The 17907-nt window shown below is 37.7% G+C and overlaps 1 protein-coding gene across 4 annotated transcripts; it reads right to left on the bottom strand.

The window, feature by feature from the left end:
- Positions 1-241: 241 nt before the first annotated feature.
- LOC117248628 (G2/M phase-specific E3 ubiquitin-protein ligase-like) lies at positions 242-13320 on the bottom strand. 4 transcript variants are annotated; one of them, XM_033613837.2, is made up of 14 exons: positions 6129-13320; positions 5777-5997; positions 5583-5658; positions 5216-5487; positions 4976-5077; positions 4494-4576; positions 4268-4333; positions 4024-4195; positions 3698-3797; positions 2909-3056; positions 2521-2618; positions 1766-1910; positions 1164-1284; positions 242-776 (listed from the first exon to the last, which is right to left on the bottom strand). In XM_033613837.2, the coding sequence occupies exons 8-14, from the start codon at positions 4148-4150 to the stop codon at positions 481-483; spliced, it is 1035 nt and encodes a 344-aa protein (XP_033469728.2). In that variant the 5' UTR covers positions 4151-4195; positions 4268-4333; positions 4494-4576; positions 4976-5077; positions 5216-5487; positions 5583-5658; positions 5777-5997; positions 6129-13320; the 3' UTR covers positions 242-480. The 4 variants fall into 4 exon arrangements, with proteins under 4 accessions (XP_033469728.2, XP_078030387.1, XP_078030386.1 ...); XM_078174261.1 differs by having other exon boundaries at positions 7018-13320; XM_078174260.1 differs by having other exon boundaries at positions 5777-13320.
- Positions 13321-17907: the final 4587 nt, after the last annotated feature.

Below are 17907 nucleotides of genomic sequence, written 5' to 3'. Positions count from 1 at the left end.
GTTGTTCCAGACATTCAATGCCCCCTGTCAGAGGAAAGACTTTCAGCACTACAACAAATAAATCCACATGCTGAGTCCTCAAGTTTTGGTGGGGACATCTATCTCCCTGCTCTCAATGTTGCCTGTGGTGTATAAAATCTAGAAGATAGTCATGAAAGCAGCTGGTTGGACCAAGGTGAAATATCATTTTATTTTTTTATGAAACAGATTAGAATAAATTGACGTGATTCACATCAAGTAGTTTGACTTTTATTTGAACAGCTGAGATTTACAGTCAATTTACCTTCAAACCTGCATAGTTATAGGCAAACTTTTCTCACATGCCTAAAACTCTTATACAGTGCTGTATATACAATACATTTTAACTTGGAAACAATGGTGACAGAATAGTCACAACAATAAACACTTAAAAATCAACTGTGGTAAAAAAAAACAACCATTTTTTTTTTAACCAAAGAAAATACACATGCCTTTCAGAAACTAGACTCTGTCGAAGCTAACACCAAATTTAATGGCAGTAAGCAGATTAGTTTGAAAGGACTCATAATTCCCCAAATGGGCTGTTGGAAGTGTGATGGTGTTGGTGCAGGCACTAACAATAGGATAACATATGGTGTGGCCTGGCATGTGCTCCACACAGTTGTGGTCAAATCTTATGGCTATTTTAAATTGCTCTCTCTCAGAGACAAACAGATGTCTGTGAGCCTGCCCAGTCATCCACTGCATCACTGCAGGAACGGACAGAGTTTCCCCATCCTCGTCTTCTGGTTGTGCATCTTTAAATGTAAAGAAAATACAAGTGTCTTAGTCTGAAGTTAGAGACATCATAATTTTTTTTTAATCAGGCAAGCTGTATCTTTTAACATAGCACATATTTATAAGGCAAATAGGGAAACTACAACAAAACAATAACATTGATGAAACTTGAATTTTCCTGGCCAGCAGTATGGTTGCCAGATCATAAATATGTTTTCTCCATGTTAGTGTTTAGTTCAAAGACCATTTTAAATTGTTGCTAAATAAATCCCTTGAATCTGTGTACCTCGTAACAAAGGCTATAAAATCTGGATATCAAGTCATGAAGCATTTAGTCCCTTTTTCAAGTTGAAGAAGCTTTATCCAACTTCCTTTGAGGACCAGAACTTCTGTAAAATGACGTGTACCTTCAAGTTCAAGAAGGAAATCTTGAAAATATTCCAGAATTTTGGACTCCTCCTTGTGTTTTCCTGAACCATGTGGACTCATCTCTGGGGCAAGGTGTGACAGGATATAATGTGAATCCACCTGTGAACAAAAAAGTAAAGCAAATAAGATCAAGACCAAATATCACACATACACAGAATCCTAATATGGGGGTATTATTACAGATGCAAGGGATGCAATTCTGCTGGATGCTGCTCCCTTCTGCTGATATGCAAATATTAATACTTAATTAAAAAAAAAACTTTTAATTTTGTAATGTTCACTGACCACTTCATACATCGCATCTCTAAAATCCAACAACTCTGCCAAATACATATTCTCTCTTAATTTAATGCAATGGGGTGTAGAATGCAGTGGTTTCAACGAGACAGCAATTTATTTTATTTATTTGATTGCATTAGATTGTATAGATGTACCTAATGAAGTGATAAGTGTATTATCACATTTATTTTACCCTTTATAAGACTTAAAATAAACATTGTGTATCAATGATATGTAAATACCATTTAGCCTATAAAGACAAGAATATTAAATGGCAATAATTTAAATAAATTCAACACACCTTGTCATCGCATCCTGTCACAAAAAGATCATGACATTCTTTCGGCTTTCGCTGCATGACTTCAATCAGATTGTACACCATAAGGCCCTCACGGATCTGTTGCAGCATCGGTATACGTTTTGTTGTCAGATGCAGACCAACAGCCCTTCAAAGGAAATGTATAAAATGTAATGTAATGACAATAAACATGACGTTATACAGCACTGTAAGTTATAGGCAGATGTGAAAAGTTTAATTGTAAGATTTGATGCTGTTTGGAAGGCAAAGGGCAGCCATACTAAATATTCATATGATTTAGATTTTTCTCTCGTAAACTGATGAAAAAATAAACCATTAATATGTGTTTTTGAAGTATTCTTACTTAACAAATTAGGAAAAAAAGCCAAAAACTTTTGTAAAAATTTGCATCCAAACTTGATGGTAAATGGACTGCTTTAACATTGTGCTTTTTTTGTCCACTTGACCATTCAAGCATTTCACACACGCATTCCTATCTTGCTGGCGGTGACTGCCTTACAGGGTGCCACTTTATCATCAAGATCAGTAATTATTCAAAACATAGACATCAGTGGACATTTTTGGGACTTAGCACCTTGTTCAATAATACTTAAACGTACAGACTGCATGGGCCTGAGATCATTGAGTGTCACTATCAAGTCATCCAATAACTGTCAAAGGACTCAACAATAAACTTGATATTTTCCAAATCATTGACACTCATAAACATCACAAATACATCAAAATGCAATACAAACCTTATTATCCGTTCCTTATGGTCAACGCTGATTGGACCAGTGTAGCCACATTCCAGGATTTCTTCTACATAGGGAAACAGGTCAGATGCATCGTCGAGCTAAAGAAATGATAAATAAAAATAACAAAAATATGAAGCTTTCAACTGTGTATAATATACATGTTATTTTAAACCTGTACAAAGATATGCATTTATACATTTTTGCATATTATGAATATGTATTGTGTACATTTGCATGAAGGGCAAGAGTGCCATTCACTTGATTTACAAGAATAAACAACTTTTTAAATTTGAGCTTAATTTGTACAATAAACATTAAAGGAGTGCAAAGATGATGGAAAAACTAAATGTAGTTATTGAGATAGCTTGAAACAATTTCCCAAACCTACCGTTTTGATGAATGGTGACAGCTCCTTGTCATGAATTCCCTCAGTTTTAAGGTTTCCAGTGACAAGATAGTGGTAACACCACTCCTGCAGAAATCTTGGTGCTGGTCCTCCTTGGGCAATGCTCACTGCAAATATTTCACCTGCAACTCTGAGTGAAATGCCAAGGAATCAGCAATTGCAAGAACTGAATTAAAGATAGAAGAAGAAGCAGGTGCTTACCACATTTATGCATCACCCCCATCATCTTACATTTGCTCAGATTTAGGATAAAACTTATGCATACGTATAACTGTTGATTAGCTATAGTTTAGCTATATCAGCTATGTTTTTTATGCCTTTGTGCCAGCACTATCCAGGGTTAAAGGTATTGTTTTCTTTCAAATCTGTATAACTGTCCACTCTTACTAAGAATGAACTGATTCTGGAGGTCAAAGGCCAAATGTTAAGATCACTGTGACCTGAAAGCATAACAGCCCAGAATGTCTACAATCTATTAATAGATTTTTTTGGTCACATTTGCCCCTGAGGTGGAATTGGTTGAATCAAATCAAACCACTATAATATAGTGTTCACAACAACCACCATGTCCCTTCTTCATCTACAACTGTACTTTCACCATCTGCATTGCATATGACTGTCATGCAGTACTTTAAACCATTTGCAAAATACATAAACATTTGAAGCAGAGCAAAAGCCACTGTGTTCATGACAATACTATTAATGTTCTTAAAATTGTATTAAGATAAAAATTACTGGTGACTGGAAGTGTTCCATTTTAGAACAACATACTTAAAAAGTTCATCATCCAAATCGTTCAGAGAGTATTTTGGCACTTTTCCCTTTTCACTTTCCCCTTCAAAGAGTCGTCTCTTGATTCCAGCAACCATTGCTACAGCCAAAAGAAGGAAGAAAAATTGATGCAACAATGGACCACAAACAAGTATCTGACCACTCTGATATTGCCTCCTGAAGAAGCATGCAGGAGGTTGATGATCTATTTCATTTGAGAATATTGTTGCTTTAGTTTGACAGAAACTAATTAAAAGAAATGTTTGTGCTATTCTGCAATACACAACACAGGTCTGCCACAGGAATAGTAAAAATATACTACTCACTGGACAGGAACTCTTTTCTTAGTGCACCAGTGTCAACTCCTGGTTCCCCCAGGAAGGAAACTTTCAAAGGGTTCAGTGGACCACCATTCTTTCTGCGCTTCCAGAGTTTCAGACCTCTGTCAACCATACCTTCTCAACCTGTGTCATTACCCACTGAAGAACATCCTCTTCACTGTTAAATGAAAAAAATAATGTTCACAATCCACTTTAGCTTACCAATTACAAATTCAATTTGAATAGTTACCATGATATTTGATCTAGGCTGGAGCATGGTTCGGCAGTGTTAAGCTGGCAAAGGTTCTTCTCCATGCTAATGTAAAAACAGAAGATAATTTAAAAATGATAGATTTAGTGCTTTCAATTTGTATTAAAACCATTAGTAACACAAATTTATCTAGGAACTGCCCATATAACGATTGTCAAGCAACCTTAAGAAATAGAGATACAATAGATTATCTAACAGAAATTACCTTTCACTGCAGAGGCTTGCATGGAGCTCAATGTCTGACACTGGAAATGTTTGTATGCAAATTGGACATTTGACCTCACTTTCCTAAGTGTAGACACAATAAAGTTCAGAAGAGGGTATGTGAGTCTGCAATGTGGTAAAATACTTCAGGCTATCAAAAAGGACTAAGTTTGTCAGGAAGAACCAATTGTCAAAAGTTGATTCAATACGAACTTTTTCCTCCAAATTTCCCTTTCCACTTACTAAGTTGTAACTCATTTACATCTTTGTGCTTGCATACAATGAAGTATCATTAATTGAATATGAGCTCCAAAGACAATTTTAAAACACATATTTTAAAAGTATGAATAAGAAGTTAATAAATAATACACTAGAAACTATGTATGTATAATGTCTTATTTAATAACTTCAGATGCATACTTGACACATTTTTGATGTCACCCTGCAAACCCTTCTCCATGTTAACTGACGGAGTTACTGTACCTGCTGAAAGCAATGTTTCTCAGAGGACTGTGGCACATCTGAATTTGGCCCTGGGGCTGTGCTTGAAGATGTTGCCTCATCCAAGAACACCACTTCTGACTCCTGAGCAAAGAGGTTGAAAAGACATGCCAAGGTTTGGGATAAAGCTTACCATGACAGATAACTCTTAAGTAAGGCATTTAAGATCAAAGCTGTAAAAGTCAAGCCTACATTTCCAAGAAACAGAGAAAAAAAAATTACCTCATCTTCCAAGTCTGATATGCTGGAGCACTGATCAATGTGCAGTGCCAACATCTGGAGTGGCATCACTGCCTTGCATTGTTTGCATGTTGTTTTTGGCATAAGAGCAAACTCTGGTGCATCTGCTGGGAGAGGTGATAAATCTAGCTCATCTTGGAGGAGCACCACATATAACAAAAGTTTTCCTCCACTTGAGGCTCTTCTGATGACAGAACCGGTGTAACCTTCTGCATCTAATGCGATTGCAGACATCTTTCTTCTTCCATTTCCGCCTTCAAAACAATTAAAACAATATTGAAATAGTAAATAACCATGACGTTCTGTAAATTTCTTGATTAATATATATTTTTCTTAACCGAAATTGCACCTGCTGCCTTGAAAAGAAGCCATCTGTCCTCAAGAACATTCATCTTTGGATATGCTGCCTCAAGTAAACTAGATAACTAACAAACAAAAACAGCAGCTTTCACTTAAACAGCATTAATCTACTGTCATGCAATTAACATTCTTAATATACTACTTGAACCATATATGTATGCTTCAATTCATTATATATCCCACCTCTGCATGAGTTACATCTGATGTAATAGACAGCGTATGCTTTCCAAGCCCTGCTTGAATGAGCTCCAGCTCCTCAGAAGGGGATGGAGTTGTCTCCGTTTTGGAGGAAAGTAAAAAAAAAACAAACATCAAATGGAATCCACTTCTTCACAGTTCTTGCCTGTTTGTAGCCTCTGGTGGGTGGACCTTTGTTTCTTCGTTTGAAATACCCAGGGAAGGATCTGAAGGATGTTGTTAAACAAAAAATATGTTTACACTTCATAAAAAATCCCTTACAAGGATATGAAATTATAATGTGAGTGACAATGTTACACAACTAAACTGGCCCCTTTTATAATTTATTTTTTTACACCTGGCCATCTCAGACTCCACTGTTGGCCTCTCCCTACTGGTGCTCTGACCCTGTCCTTCAGGTATTACTCTCCTGAGCAGAGACATGAAATGCTGAGCAGCTTCGGTAACTGCACGCCGATCACACTGTAAAAGAATTTAAGATGCATGGCATTGTTATGTGATCATGCAGAGTACATGTGTCATTAAGGATCTATTCCTGCCGTGCTTGTTATACTACTGGGCAACAATGCAGAGAAGGTAATAGTTTATTTCTTACCACCCCCCCACCCACAATGACAATACTATGATAAAATGTACATGAAATTGAGGAGGGAAAAAAACTACCTGACCCTGAGGTCCATCAGGATGGTTCTCCATCCTCCTGTGAAGACAAGGAAAATTAATCTCCATGAGTAAAAACTGTTATAATAACAGGTACCTCAGTAACCTAACTGCTTTCAGGTATCAGTAACAGTGATTAATACAGTGTCTGTCATTTATGCAACTTCAGGAGACCAAGTGGATTATGATCAAACACTAATGGATGAAGATCAGTGAAAGTATGCCCCCTTTTATAACTCTTTACTTAATGTATCGCAGGAATGACTAAACGATCCACACACACACACCTGATGATTTGTTCTGATAGTATATCTAATTAAAGTGTATTTATTTATACATAAATAAGCTGCTATCTGTGAGATGAATCAAACTGTCACTGAAGCCAGGGCAGTAATAAGCTTGTCAGTCACTTCTGACGAGCGCAGAGCGCTAAGCTGGTTCGTCTGAATTATGAGTGTTAATGTCTGATAATGCTTTCTCTACTGGTTGGGAATAAAAAGCACCAGAAGAGCGACAAGTGTAAACTTAATAGCATCAATAAGACAGTAAAGTTACGCAAAACATACCTGTTATGATCGATGTTTGTCACCGTCGGCTAACTCTCCGTGTCTCCCTTACCGCCGGCTCACTGTGGGGGCGGAAGTTGTCACCCCGTCTCTTTGAGTGAGACTGACCAATCAGGAGGCTTCTTACAGTTTTCAGAGGAGGTCCCGCCCATGAGAGTCATGCAGAAACGCAAGCAAAACTTCAAGAAACGCAAACGAAAACTCAGGAAACGCAAACGAATCTGTGGTTCATGAGAACAATATTTTGGTTTGTAAACAAAACTTGTGGATTTATCAAGATACAATTTTAATCACAAATATATTTTATTCATTCATGGGCATTTTTTTGTATTTTTGAAATCATAATTTTGTTTGCAAAATATTTTTTTGTTTTCAAATCCATTCTTTTTGATTGCATATTAAAGACACAAAATTAACTCAATACAGGAGGAGCAGTGAGTGTGGAAGCTGAAGCGGTTTACTGTGCCTCTTTTTACTGTTGTGATGGCTGAGTTTATCTGCAGTGGTAATGATAATATGTGATATAGTAAAAAATATAGCAATAAATATGTATATCTATATCTATATCTATATATATATGTTACAATAACCCACTCAGTTTACAGAATGTGCGAAAGATGAGGAAATGTTGTTTTTCAAAGACTACACGCCAACAAATAAGGACTGAAGCAGAATCTTTCGTTAGATATAAACAGCTTGTGAATATTGGACATGATTACATAGATCTTTTCTTTTTTAAATATCATTTTAACGTTCGGACTGTACAACGCTCTGCCGCACACAGCACGGCTTCACCTCACTGATCTGGCGCTGTCTGTCTAAACAGATTCATGGAAGCCATATTTCACAAGATCTGATGCAAGAGGAATTTGTGATAAAATGTCTATTACTATTTATTAAAACTAGAACCGCCATGGGGTCATTTTTACCTCCCTGCCACTTCCAAATGCTTGTAACTTTGTCACAATAAAACCCTCTGCGAAATGCAAGCTAGTTTTGACAGACAGACAGATAGACAGAAAGTAAGACAGACAGAAAAGAGGAAAAGAGAGGGATTTGGATTGTGTAGCCTAATTATGAACTGGAGAAAAGGGATGAATGTAGAACAAGCTCTGACGATGCTTCAGGACATAAGTGACGGAGAATCAAATGGGGGAGAGGTGATTGAGGGAGAGACGGATGGGGGAGACACATCAGTGGAAATGAGAGAGGAAGAACTGGATGAGGGAGAGACCGATGATCTGTCCTTTTCACCTGGCGAGGAGGGGTCATCTGAAGATGAAGAGCCAGAGCCGGCATTCAGAAAAAGGCCCACGCCTCCGGTGGCAGAGGCTCCGAGCCCCCCCCACTTCACCTTCACAGTCACAGCAGCCCCCACTCTCACAAAACATGTCTACTAATTATCCATCCATCCATTTTCTAGCCGGTGATCCTCTTGAGGGTTGCGGGGGGGGGGGCTGGAGCCTATCCCAGATGACATTGGGCGAGAGGCAGGGTACACCCTGGACAGGTAGCCAGACTATTGCAGGGCTAACACATAGAGACAGACAACCATTCACACCATTCACAGTCTTTGGACGGTGGGAAGAAGCCGGAGTACCCGGAGAAAACCCATGCTGACAAGGGGAGAACCACCACCCCACCGTGCTGTGCCGTTTACTATATACATATATATATATATATATATATATATATATATATATATAATGTCATTCAGTAGTTTCTAGCAAGATAATTGCACTTGCGAAACAAATTTTATTTATTTTTTATAGTGTCAGATCAACCAGATCTGTGAGAGGGCCTTGCAACTGGAAACAAAAATGTGCATGAGGTGCTACCATGCAGTGTGTGGAGTGCACCGTGAAAATGTACAGTGTGTGTGCCGATTGTGTGTGTGTGTGTGTGTGTGTGTGTGTGTGTGTGTGCCACTGTACTGCTTACTGTTACCAGAGCTAGTTACTAGAGCGCCTGCTCCGTTTCTTTGTGTAAAACAATATTGTTCAAACATTGTTTATTTCTATCCAAATATAACTTATTTAAATGTTAAATATTTTGTCATTGCTGTTATTACAAATTACAAACCACATAAAACTAATTGAAAATAGCTATTTTATCAAGTCTTTCTCATTACTTTTTAAAATGACAAAAATTAAAAGCTTATCTGCTTCAAGATATGTCAGCTTTGCCATGGCTGATGTTGTTACAGCAGGGGGGTAAAAATGACCCACTCTGGCAGTTCTAGGGGGTATTCGAATGTTGGCAGTTCTAGTGTTAAATGTGTTTGTTTGTTTTTTAAGATATTTTTTTGGCTTTTTTAGCCTTTAATGTATAGGACAGACAAGCATGAAGGGGGAAGAGAGAGAGAGGGAGTGACATGCAGCAAACGGCCACAGGCTGGAGCCGAACCCGGACCGCTGCGGCAACAGCCCTGCACACGGGGCGCCCGCTCCACCACTAAGCTACCGGCGCCCCAGTATTAAATGTGTTTAATGAGTTGTGTTAATGAGTTTGAGTTGTGTTTGAATTAGTAAGAATTTGTCACAGGCAGCTTTCACAAAGTTGATAAAGTTTCCTGTAACTTAATAACTAAAAAGGAGCGCACGTGAGATAAAGTGGTGCTGTTTATGTTTGAGGGTGAGGTAGCCCCCACACATCAGTAACATTACCACAAACCTTTTTGTTCTTACTGAATATGTGAATGTGCGATCCGAACAGCTTTCCAGCCCCCACACTATCACACTGAGTGAACTGTAGGACTTTTGATGCATTCAACATTCAACAACACATTGTCACTGTCGATGTCTGAACTACCACATAAAAGTGACATTTTACAATTCTTCACAATATAAACTAAAATAATGATTTTGTCTCTTAATTAATGTTAATGTTATTTTAAAATGTATGTCAACATAGTATATACAACATACAAAACAACAAAAAACAAAGACCCACAATCTTATTGACAAACAAAACAAGAACAAAACAAAACAAAGCACAACACACATATCAGATAGACAAGCTCAACATCAGTATCTTTATGAATGATCAAGTTAAATAAGATATATTAATATAAATACATGAATCATATATAACTTAAATTCCATTCCTCTCTATCGAGTATCACCAAGCTTTCCCAGCTGAAATATCCACAACAGTACTGTCCTTTTAATTATTATGTCCTGTATTATTCATATTTTTACAAGTAAACCAAACATCGACAAAAGTAAACAATAATCAATTAACAAGACCAAAAAACAAAAAAAAGAAAAGAAAAGAAAAAAATCTATGTTTAAATATAAAGCGCTTGTTGTTTTTATATACTCAAGGCTTGTATTATTTTTCCCCATATGATTTCAAATTGAGTTAATTTGTTTTTTTCAATGACTATTGTCTTTTCCATGTTCAAATAATAACACATCTCTTTTTTCCAGTGTAATAACATAGGAGGGTATGTGGATTTCCAATGTTTAAGTATCAGTTTCTTCAATACAATTGATGAGAAAAGAATAATCCATCTCTCCTCACTGTATCCTGTAACATATCTTGAAATATACAGGCTGATGGATTGAAATTAAAGTTCACCCCCAATACTTCTGATAACCAATATTCCATATCAAACCAGACCTTATTAATTTTGCTACAGTCCCAAAAAGCATGAATCAATGAATCTGTAAGTCCACATTTAAAACAGTTCCCTGATATACTACTATCATATTTATTAACTTTATCTTTTGTACAATAGGTTCTGTACATTATTTTGTATTGGATTAAAGGCAAATTTTCATTAGCCATAATACCTGTTGTTAAATTCCAACATTCCCTCCATCTTAAATTAATATCATTTCTTTTTAGATCTTGGTTCCATTAATGTATTCTAGTTTGCAAAAAAGTGTCTACAGAATAGGATTTATGCAGGATTCTAAAAACTTTACCTGTTAATTGGGGACCTCGGCCGAAGACGCCATTCCAACTCTCAAATGTTGCCACAGGTCTCATCTATTCACTCATGTTTTCATCTTTTTCATATCTTTTACCATTTTTGATCTGTGCCTCTCAAAGTACCATGAGCAAAAGTGGAGAAATTGTCAGTTTACAATGGGTGTGTATTGCACGGAATGCTGTGAGCTAGAGTGGAGAGGGCTCTTAAAATCGTCTAAAACTTTTGTCTTTAACTCGCTGCCACGGCCACAATTTTCACTGTACAGACACAATTTATACCACAAAATGTAGGAAAATTTGTCCAGCTCACAGATATGTTGACATGGAATCTCTCACACGTACACATTTTTGCTGAGTGGCTCCAAAGCGAAGGGAGCGCAGATTTTTTTCTCATTCACTCCCATATAAACTGAGAGGAGAAATTTCTGGAAAACAGCTAAGGTGCAACACATTTTAAACTCGCTCGTGTGACCACATTTTTGACTCTAGAGATATAAAACATGACACGTGCGTTCACGAGAAGTGGCTGTCTCTCAAAATCACTTTATTTTCTTGATTGGACCAACGGTTTGGGTATGGCAAGAATTTGTTCGAGGAGTTAAAACCCATTATAAACAGCCTTTGCTGATCTGCTCTCTCATGAGCTCTGTGTGTGCCCCTCAAGTGCAGGCAAGTCATTAATCGCCATGACAACGGCTGCACACACAGACACACACACACGGCTCTCTCTGTCTGTGTGTCTCACAATCTTTAAAGGACAGATTACAGCAGCAGAATCTTCATTTGAAACAGCAAATACACATTATTAAAACTGGCATGTTTGACTTACAAATCACGCGCTGACACCCCTGACCAAAATCCAACAGGAAGTGAGCTATTTGCCCTTTCAAAGTAAGATTTCGCGTCAAACGTGCTCTTAAAAAAAACATCTCCTCCTACACAGTTTATCGTATCGGCTTTAAAGATGCACACGTGCCAGCTCAACTGCTGCTAAACAGATCTTCTGTATAACTTTATCTCTCTCATGATCACATTATTTTGATGATTGGACCAACGGTTTGGGAATGGGAAGAACTTCTTCGAGGAGTTAAATCTCCACTAAAACAGGTCTCTCTGTGTTCTGTCTGTCTCTCTCTGCTGTTCTGCCAGGTGCACCTACTTCATCACCATGGCAACCGCTGTCACACACAAACTCACAGAAACATGATGTGTGTGTGTGTCTTAATCTTACATGCAGACATGACAGGGGCAGAATTTCCATTTTAACCCTTCAGGTGCCAGAGTTTATTGAGGAAAATATTCCATTTTCATTTCAACATTTCAAAAGGCTGTGGCTTGAAGGTGGTGAGAGATAAAGGCATACTGTAAATGAGAAAACTATTCATCATGACCCAAAGTTTGTCATGGGAGTAAATTAACTCATCTAATTTGCATATTGTGGTGTCACTAGCCGGCAGCCATATTGGATTTCATTAATCTCAGTAAAACAACATTTTGAACAGATTTACACAGTAGATTTCTTTTGTTTTGTGTTGTTTTTGTCATCTCATCCTCAAAATAAAGAAACAGGAATCTGATGGGGGTAAATTAACTCATCTAATTTGCATATTGTTTTTGATATTTCTAAATAATTGACAATGACGACATAAGCTGGAGGCCGAAACGGGCGCGAGTGCGAGGTCCCGCCCAACGCTGCTTGCAGCTTTAATTTGGGACCTCGGCCGAAGGACGAAGTCCCTCTTGTTTTTGCTGCGTTTATTATTCTTTATTCTTTATTATTAGGGACCGAGCCTAGAGGCAGAGGACTGCTCACAGAGCAGTTCTCGCCGAAGGAGAAGACCCTATTGTTTTTGTTGCGTTTATTCTTTATTCTTTCTCCCGCTGCCTCTTTGAGCTGGAATTTGACCCCCTAAACATGCTCAAAAACTCACCAAAATTGGCATGCATGTCAGACCTGGTGAAGGATCTGAAGGATGTTGTTAAACAAAAAATATGTTTACACTTCATAAAAAATCCCTTACAAGGATATGAAATTATAATGTGAGTGACAATGTTACACAACTAAACTGGCCCCTTTTATAATTTATTTTTTTACACCTGGCCATCTCAGACTCCACTGTTGGCCTCTCCCTACTGGTGCTCTGACCCTGTCCTTCAGGTATTACTCTCCTGAGCAGAGACATGAAATGCTGAGCAGCTTCGGTAACTGCACGCCGATCACACTGTAAAAGAATTTAAGATGCATGGCATTGTTATGTGATCATGCAGAGTACATGTGTCATTAAGGATCTATTCCTGCCGTGCTTGTTATACTACTGGGCAACAATGCAGAGAAGGTAATAGTTTATTTCTTACCACCCCCCCACCCACAATGACAATACTATGATAAAATGTACATGAAATTGAGGAGGGAAAAAAACTACCTGACCCTGAGGTCCATCAGGATGGTTCTCCATCCTCCTGTGAAGACAAGGAAAATTAATCTCCATGAGTAAAAACTGTTATAATAACAGGTACCTCAGTAACCTAACTGCTTTCAGGTATCAGTAACAGTGATTAATACAGTGTCTGTCATTTATGCAACTTCAGGAGACCAAGTGGATTATGATCAAACACTAATGGATGAAGATCAGTGAAAGTATGCCCCCTTTTATAACTCTTTACTTAATGTATCGCAGGAATGACTAAACGATCCACACACACACACCTGATGATTTGTTCTGATAGTATATCTAATTAAAGTGTATTTATTTATACATAAATAAGCTGCTATCTGTGAGATGAATCAAACTGTCACTGAAGCCAGGGCAGTAATAAGCTTGTCAGTCACTTCTGACGAGCGCAGAGCGCTAAGCTGGTTCGTCTGAATTATGAGTGTTAATGTCTGATAATGCTTTCTCTACTGGTTGGGAATAAAAAGCACCAGAAGAGCGACAAGTGTAAACTTAATAGCATCAATAAGACAGTAAAGTTACGCAAAACATACCTGTTATGATCGATGTTTGTCACCGTCGGCTAACTCTCCGTGTCTCCCTTACCGCCGGCTCACTGTGGGGGCGGAAGTTGTCACCCCGTCTCTTTGAGTGAGACTGACCAATCAGGAGGCTTCTTACAGTTTTCAGAGGAGGTCCCGCCCATGAGAGTCATGCAGAAACGCAAGCAAAACTTCAAGAAACACAAACGAAAACTCAGGAAACGCAAACGAATCTGTGGTTCATGAGAACAATATTTTGGTTTGTAAACAAAACTTGTGGATTTATCAAGATACAATTTTAATCACAAATATATTTTATTCATTCATGGGCATTTTTTTGTATTTTTGAAATCATAATTTTGTTTGCAAAATATTTTTTTGTTTTCAAATCCATTCTTTTTGATTGCATATTAAAGACACAAAATTAACTCAATACAGGAGGAGCAGTGAGTGTGGAAGCTGAAGCGGTTTACTGTGCCTCTTTTTACTGTTGTGATGGCTGAGTTTATCTGCAGTGGTAATGATAATATGTGATATAGTAAAAAATATAGCAATAAATATGTATATCTATATCTATATCTATATATATATGTTACAATAACCCACTCAGTTTACAGAATGTGCGAAAGATGAGGAAATGTTGTTTTTCAAAGACTACACGCCAACAAATAAGGACTGAAGCAGAATCTTTCGTTAGATATAAACAGCTTGTGAATATTGGACATGATTACATAGATCTTTTCTTTTTTAAATATCATTTTAACGTTCGGACTGTACAACGCTCTGCCGCACACAGCACGGCTTCACCTCACTGATCTGGCGCTGTCTGTCTAAACAGATTCATGGAAGCCATATTTCACAAGATCTGATGCAAGAGGAATTTGTGATAAAATGTCTATTACTATTTATTAAAACTAGAACCGCCATGGGGTCATTTTTACCTCCCTGCCACTTCCAAATGCTTGTAACTTTGTCACAATAAAACCCTCTGCGAAATGCAAGCTAGTTTTGACAGACAGACAGATAGACAGAAAGTAAGACAGACAGAAAAGAGGAAAAGAGAGGGATTTGGATTGTGTAGCCTAATTATGAACTGGAGAAAAGGGATGAATGTAGAACAAGCTCTGACGATGCTTCAGGACATAAGTGACGGAGAATCAAATGGGGGAGAGGTGATTGAGGGAGAGACGGATGGGGGAGACACATCAGTGGAAATGAGAGAGGAAGAACTGGATGAGGGAGAGACCGATGATCTGTCCTTTTCACCTGGCGAGGAGGGGTCATCTGAAGATGAAGAGCCAGAGCCGGCATTCAGAAAAAGGCCCACGCCTCCGGTGGCAGAGGCTCCGAGCCCCCCCCACTTCACCTTCACAGTCACAGCAGCCCCCACTCTCACAAAACATGTCTACTAATTATCCATCCATCCATTTTCTAGCCGGTGATCCTCTTGAGGGTTGCGGGGGGGGGGGCTGGAGCCTATCCCAGATGACATTGGGCGAGAGGCAGGGTACACCCTGGACAGGTAGCCAGACTATTGCAGGGCTAACACATAGAGACAGACAACCATTCACACCATTCACAGTCTTTGGACGGTGGGAAGAAGCCGGAGTACCCGGAGAAAACCCATGCTGACAAGGGGAGAACCACCACCCCACCGTGCTGTGCCGTTTACTATATACATATATATATATATATATATATATATATATATATATATAATGTCATTCAGTAGTTTCTAGCAAGATAATTGCACTTGCGAAACAAATTTTATTTATTTTTTATAGTGTCAGATCAACCAGATCTGTGAGAGGGCCTTGCAACTGGAAACAAAAATGTGCATGAGGTGCTACCATGCAGTGTGTGGAGTGCACCGTGAAAATGTACAGTGTGTGTGCCGATTGTGTGTGTGTGTGTGTGTGTGTGTGTGTGTGTGTGTGCCACTGTACTGCTTACTGTTACCAGAGCTAGTTACTAGAGCGCCTGCTCCGTTTCTTTGTGTAAAACAATATTGTTCAAAAATTGTTTATTTCTATCCAAATATAACTTATTTAAATGTTAAATATTTTGTCATTGCTGTTATTACAAATTACAAACCACATAAAACTAATTGAAAATAGCTATTTTATCAAGTCTTTCTCATTACTTTTTAAAATGACAAAAATTAAAAGCTTATCTGCTTCAAGATATGTCAGCTTTGCCATGGCTGATGTTGTTACAGCAGGGGGGTAAAAATGACCCACTCTGGCAGTTCTAGGGGGTATTCGAATGTTGGCAGTTCTAGTGTTAAATGTGTTTGTTTGTTTTTTAAGATATTTTTTTGGCTTTTTTAGCCTTTAATGTATAGGACAGACAAGCATGAAGGGGGAAGAGAGAGAGAGGGAGTGACATGCAGCAAACGGCCACAGGCTGGAGCCGAACCCGGACCGCTGCGGCAACAGCCCTGCACACGGGGCGCCCGCTCCACCACTAAGCTACCGGCGCCCCAGTATTAAATGTGTTTAATGAGTTGTGTTAATGAGTTTGAGTTGTGTTTGAATTAGTAAGAATTTGTCACAGGCAGCTTTCACAAAGTTGATAAAGTTTCCTGTAACTTAATAACTAAAAAGGAGCGCACGTGAGATAAAGTGGTGCTGTTTATGTTTGAGGGTGAGGTAGCCCCCACACATCAGTAACATTACCACAAACCTTTTTGTTCTTACTGAATATGTGAATGTGCGATCCGAACAGCTTTCCAGCCCCCACACTATCACACTGAGTGAACTGTAGGACTTTTGATGCATTCAACATTCAACAACACATTGTCACTGTCGATGTCTGAACTACCACATAAAAGTGACATTTTACAATTCTTCACAATATAAACTAAAATAATGATTTTGTCTCTTAATTAATGTTAATGTTATTTTAAAATGTATGTCAACATAGTATATACAACATACAAAACAACAAAAAACAAAGACCCACAATCTTATTGACAAACAAAACAAGAACAAAACAAAACAAAGCACAACACACATATCAGATAGACAAGCTCAACATCAGTATCTTTATGAATGATCAAGTTAAATAAGATATATTAATATAAATACATGAATCATATATAACTTAAATTCCATTCCTCTCTATCGAGTATCACCAAGCTTTCCCAGCTGAAATATCCACAACAGTACTGTCCTTTTAATTATTATGTCCTGTATTATTCATATTTTTACAAGTAAACCAAACATCGACAAAAGTAAACAATAATCAATTAACAAGACCAAAAAACAAAAAAAAGAAAAGAAAAGAAAAAAATCTATGTTTAAATATAAAGCGCTTGTTGTTTTTATATACTCAAGGCTTGTATTATTTTTCCCCATATGATTTCAAATTGAGTTAATTTGTTTTTTTCAATGACTATTGTCTTTTCCATGTTCAAATAATAACACATCTCTTTTTTCCAGTGTAATAACATAGGAGGGTATGTGGATTTCCAATGTTTAAGTATCAGTTTCTTCAATACAATTGATGAGAAAAGAATAATCCATCTCTCCTCACTGTATCCTGTAACATATCTTGAAATATACAGGCTGATGGATTGAAATTAAAGTTCACCCCCAATACTTCTGATAACCAATATTCCATATCAAACCAGACCTTATTAATTTTGCTACAGTCCCAAAAAGCATGAATCAATGAATCTGTAAGTCCACATTTAAAACAGTTCCCTGATATACTACTATCATATTTATTAACTTTATCTTTTGTACAATAGGTTCTGTACATTATTTTGTATTGGATTAAAGGCAAATTTTCATTAGCCATAATACCTGTTGTTAAATTCCAACATTCCCTCCATCTTAAATTAATATCATTTCTTTTTAGATCTTGGTTCCATTAATGTATTCTAGTTTGCAAAAAAGTGTCTACAGAATAGGATTTATGCAGGATTCTAAAAACTTTACCTGTTAATTGGGGACCTCGGCCGAAGACTCCAT

Source organism: Epinephelus lanceolatus, chromosome 14, assembly GCF_041903045.1.
Source record: "Epinephelus lanceolatus isolate andai-2023 chromosome 14, ASM4190304v1, whole genome shotgun sequence".
NCBI classification, from domain to species: Eukaryota; Metazoa; Chordata; class Actinopteri; order Perciformes; family Serranidae; genus Epinephelus; species Epinephelus lanceolatus.
The sequence above is the reverse complement of the archived record's forward strand: the minus strand, read 5'-3'. Positions and strand labels throughout refer to the sequence as shown.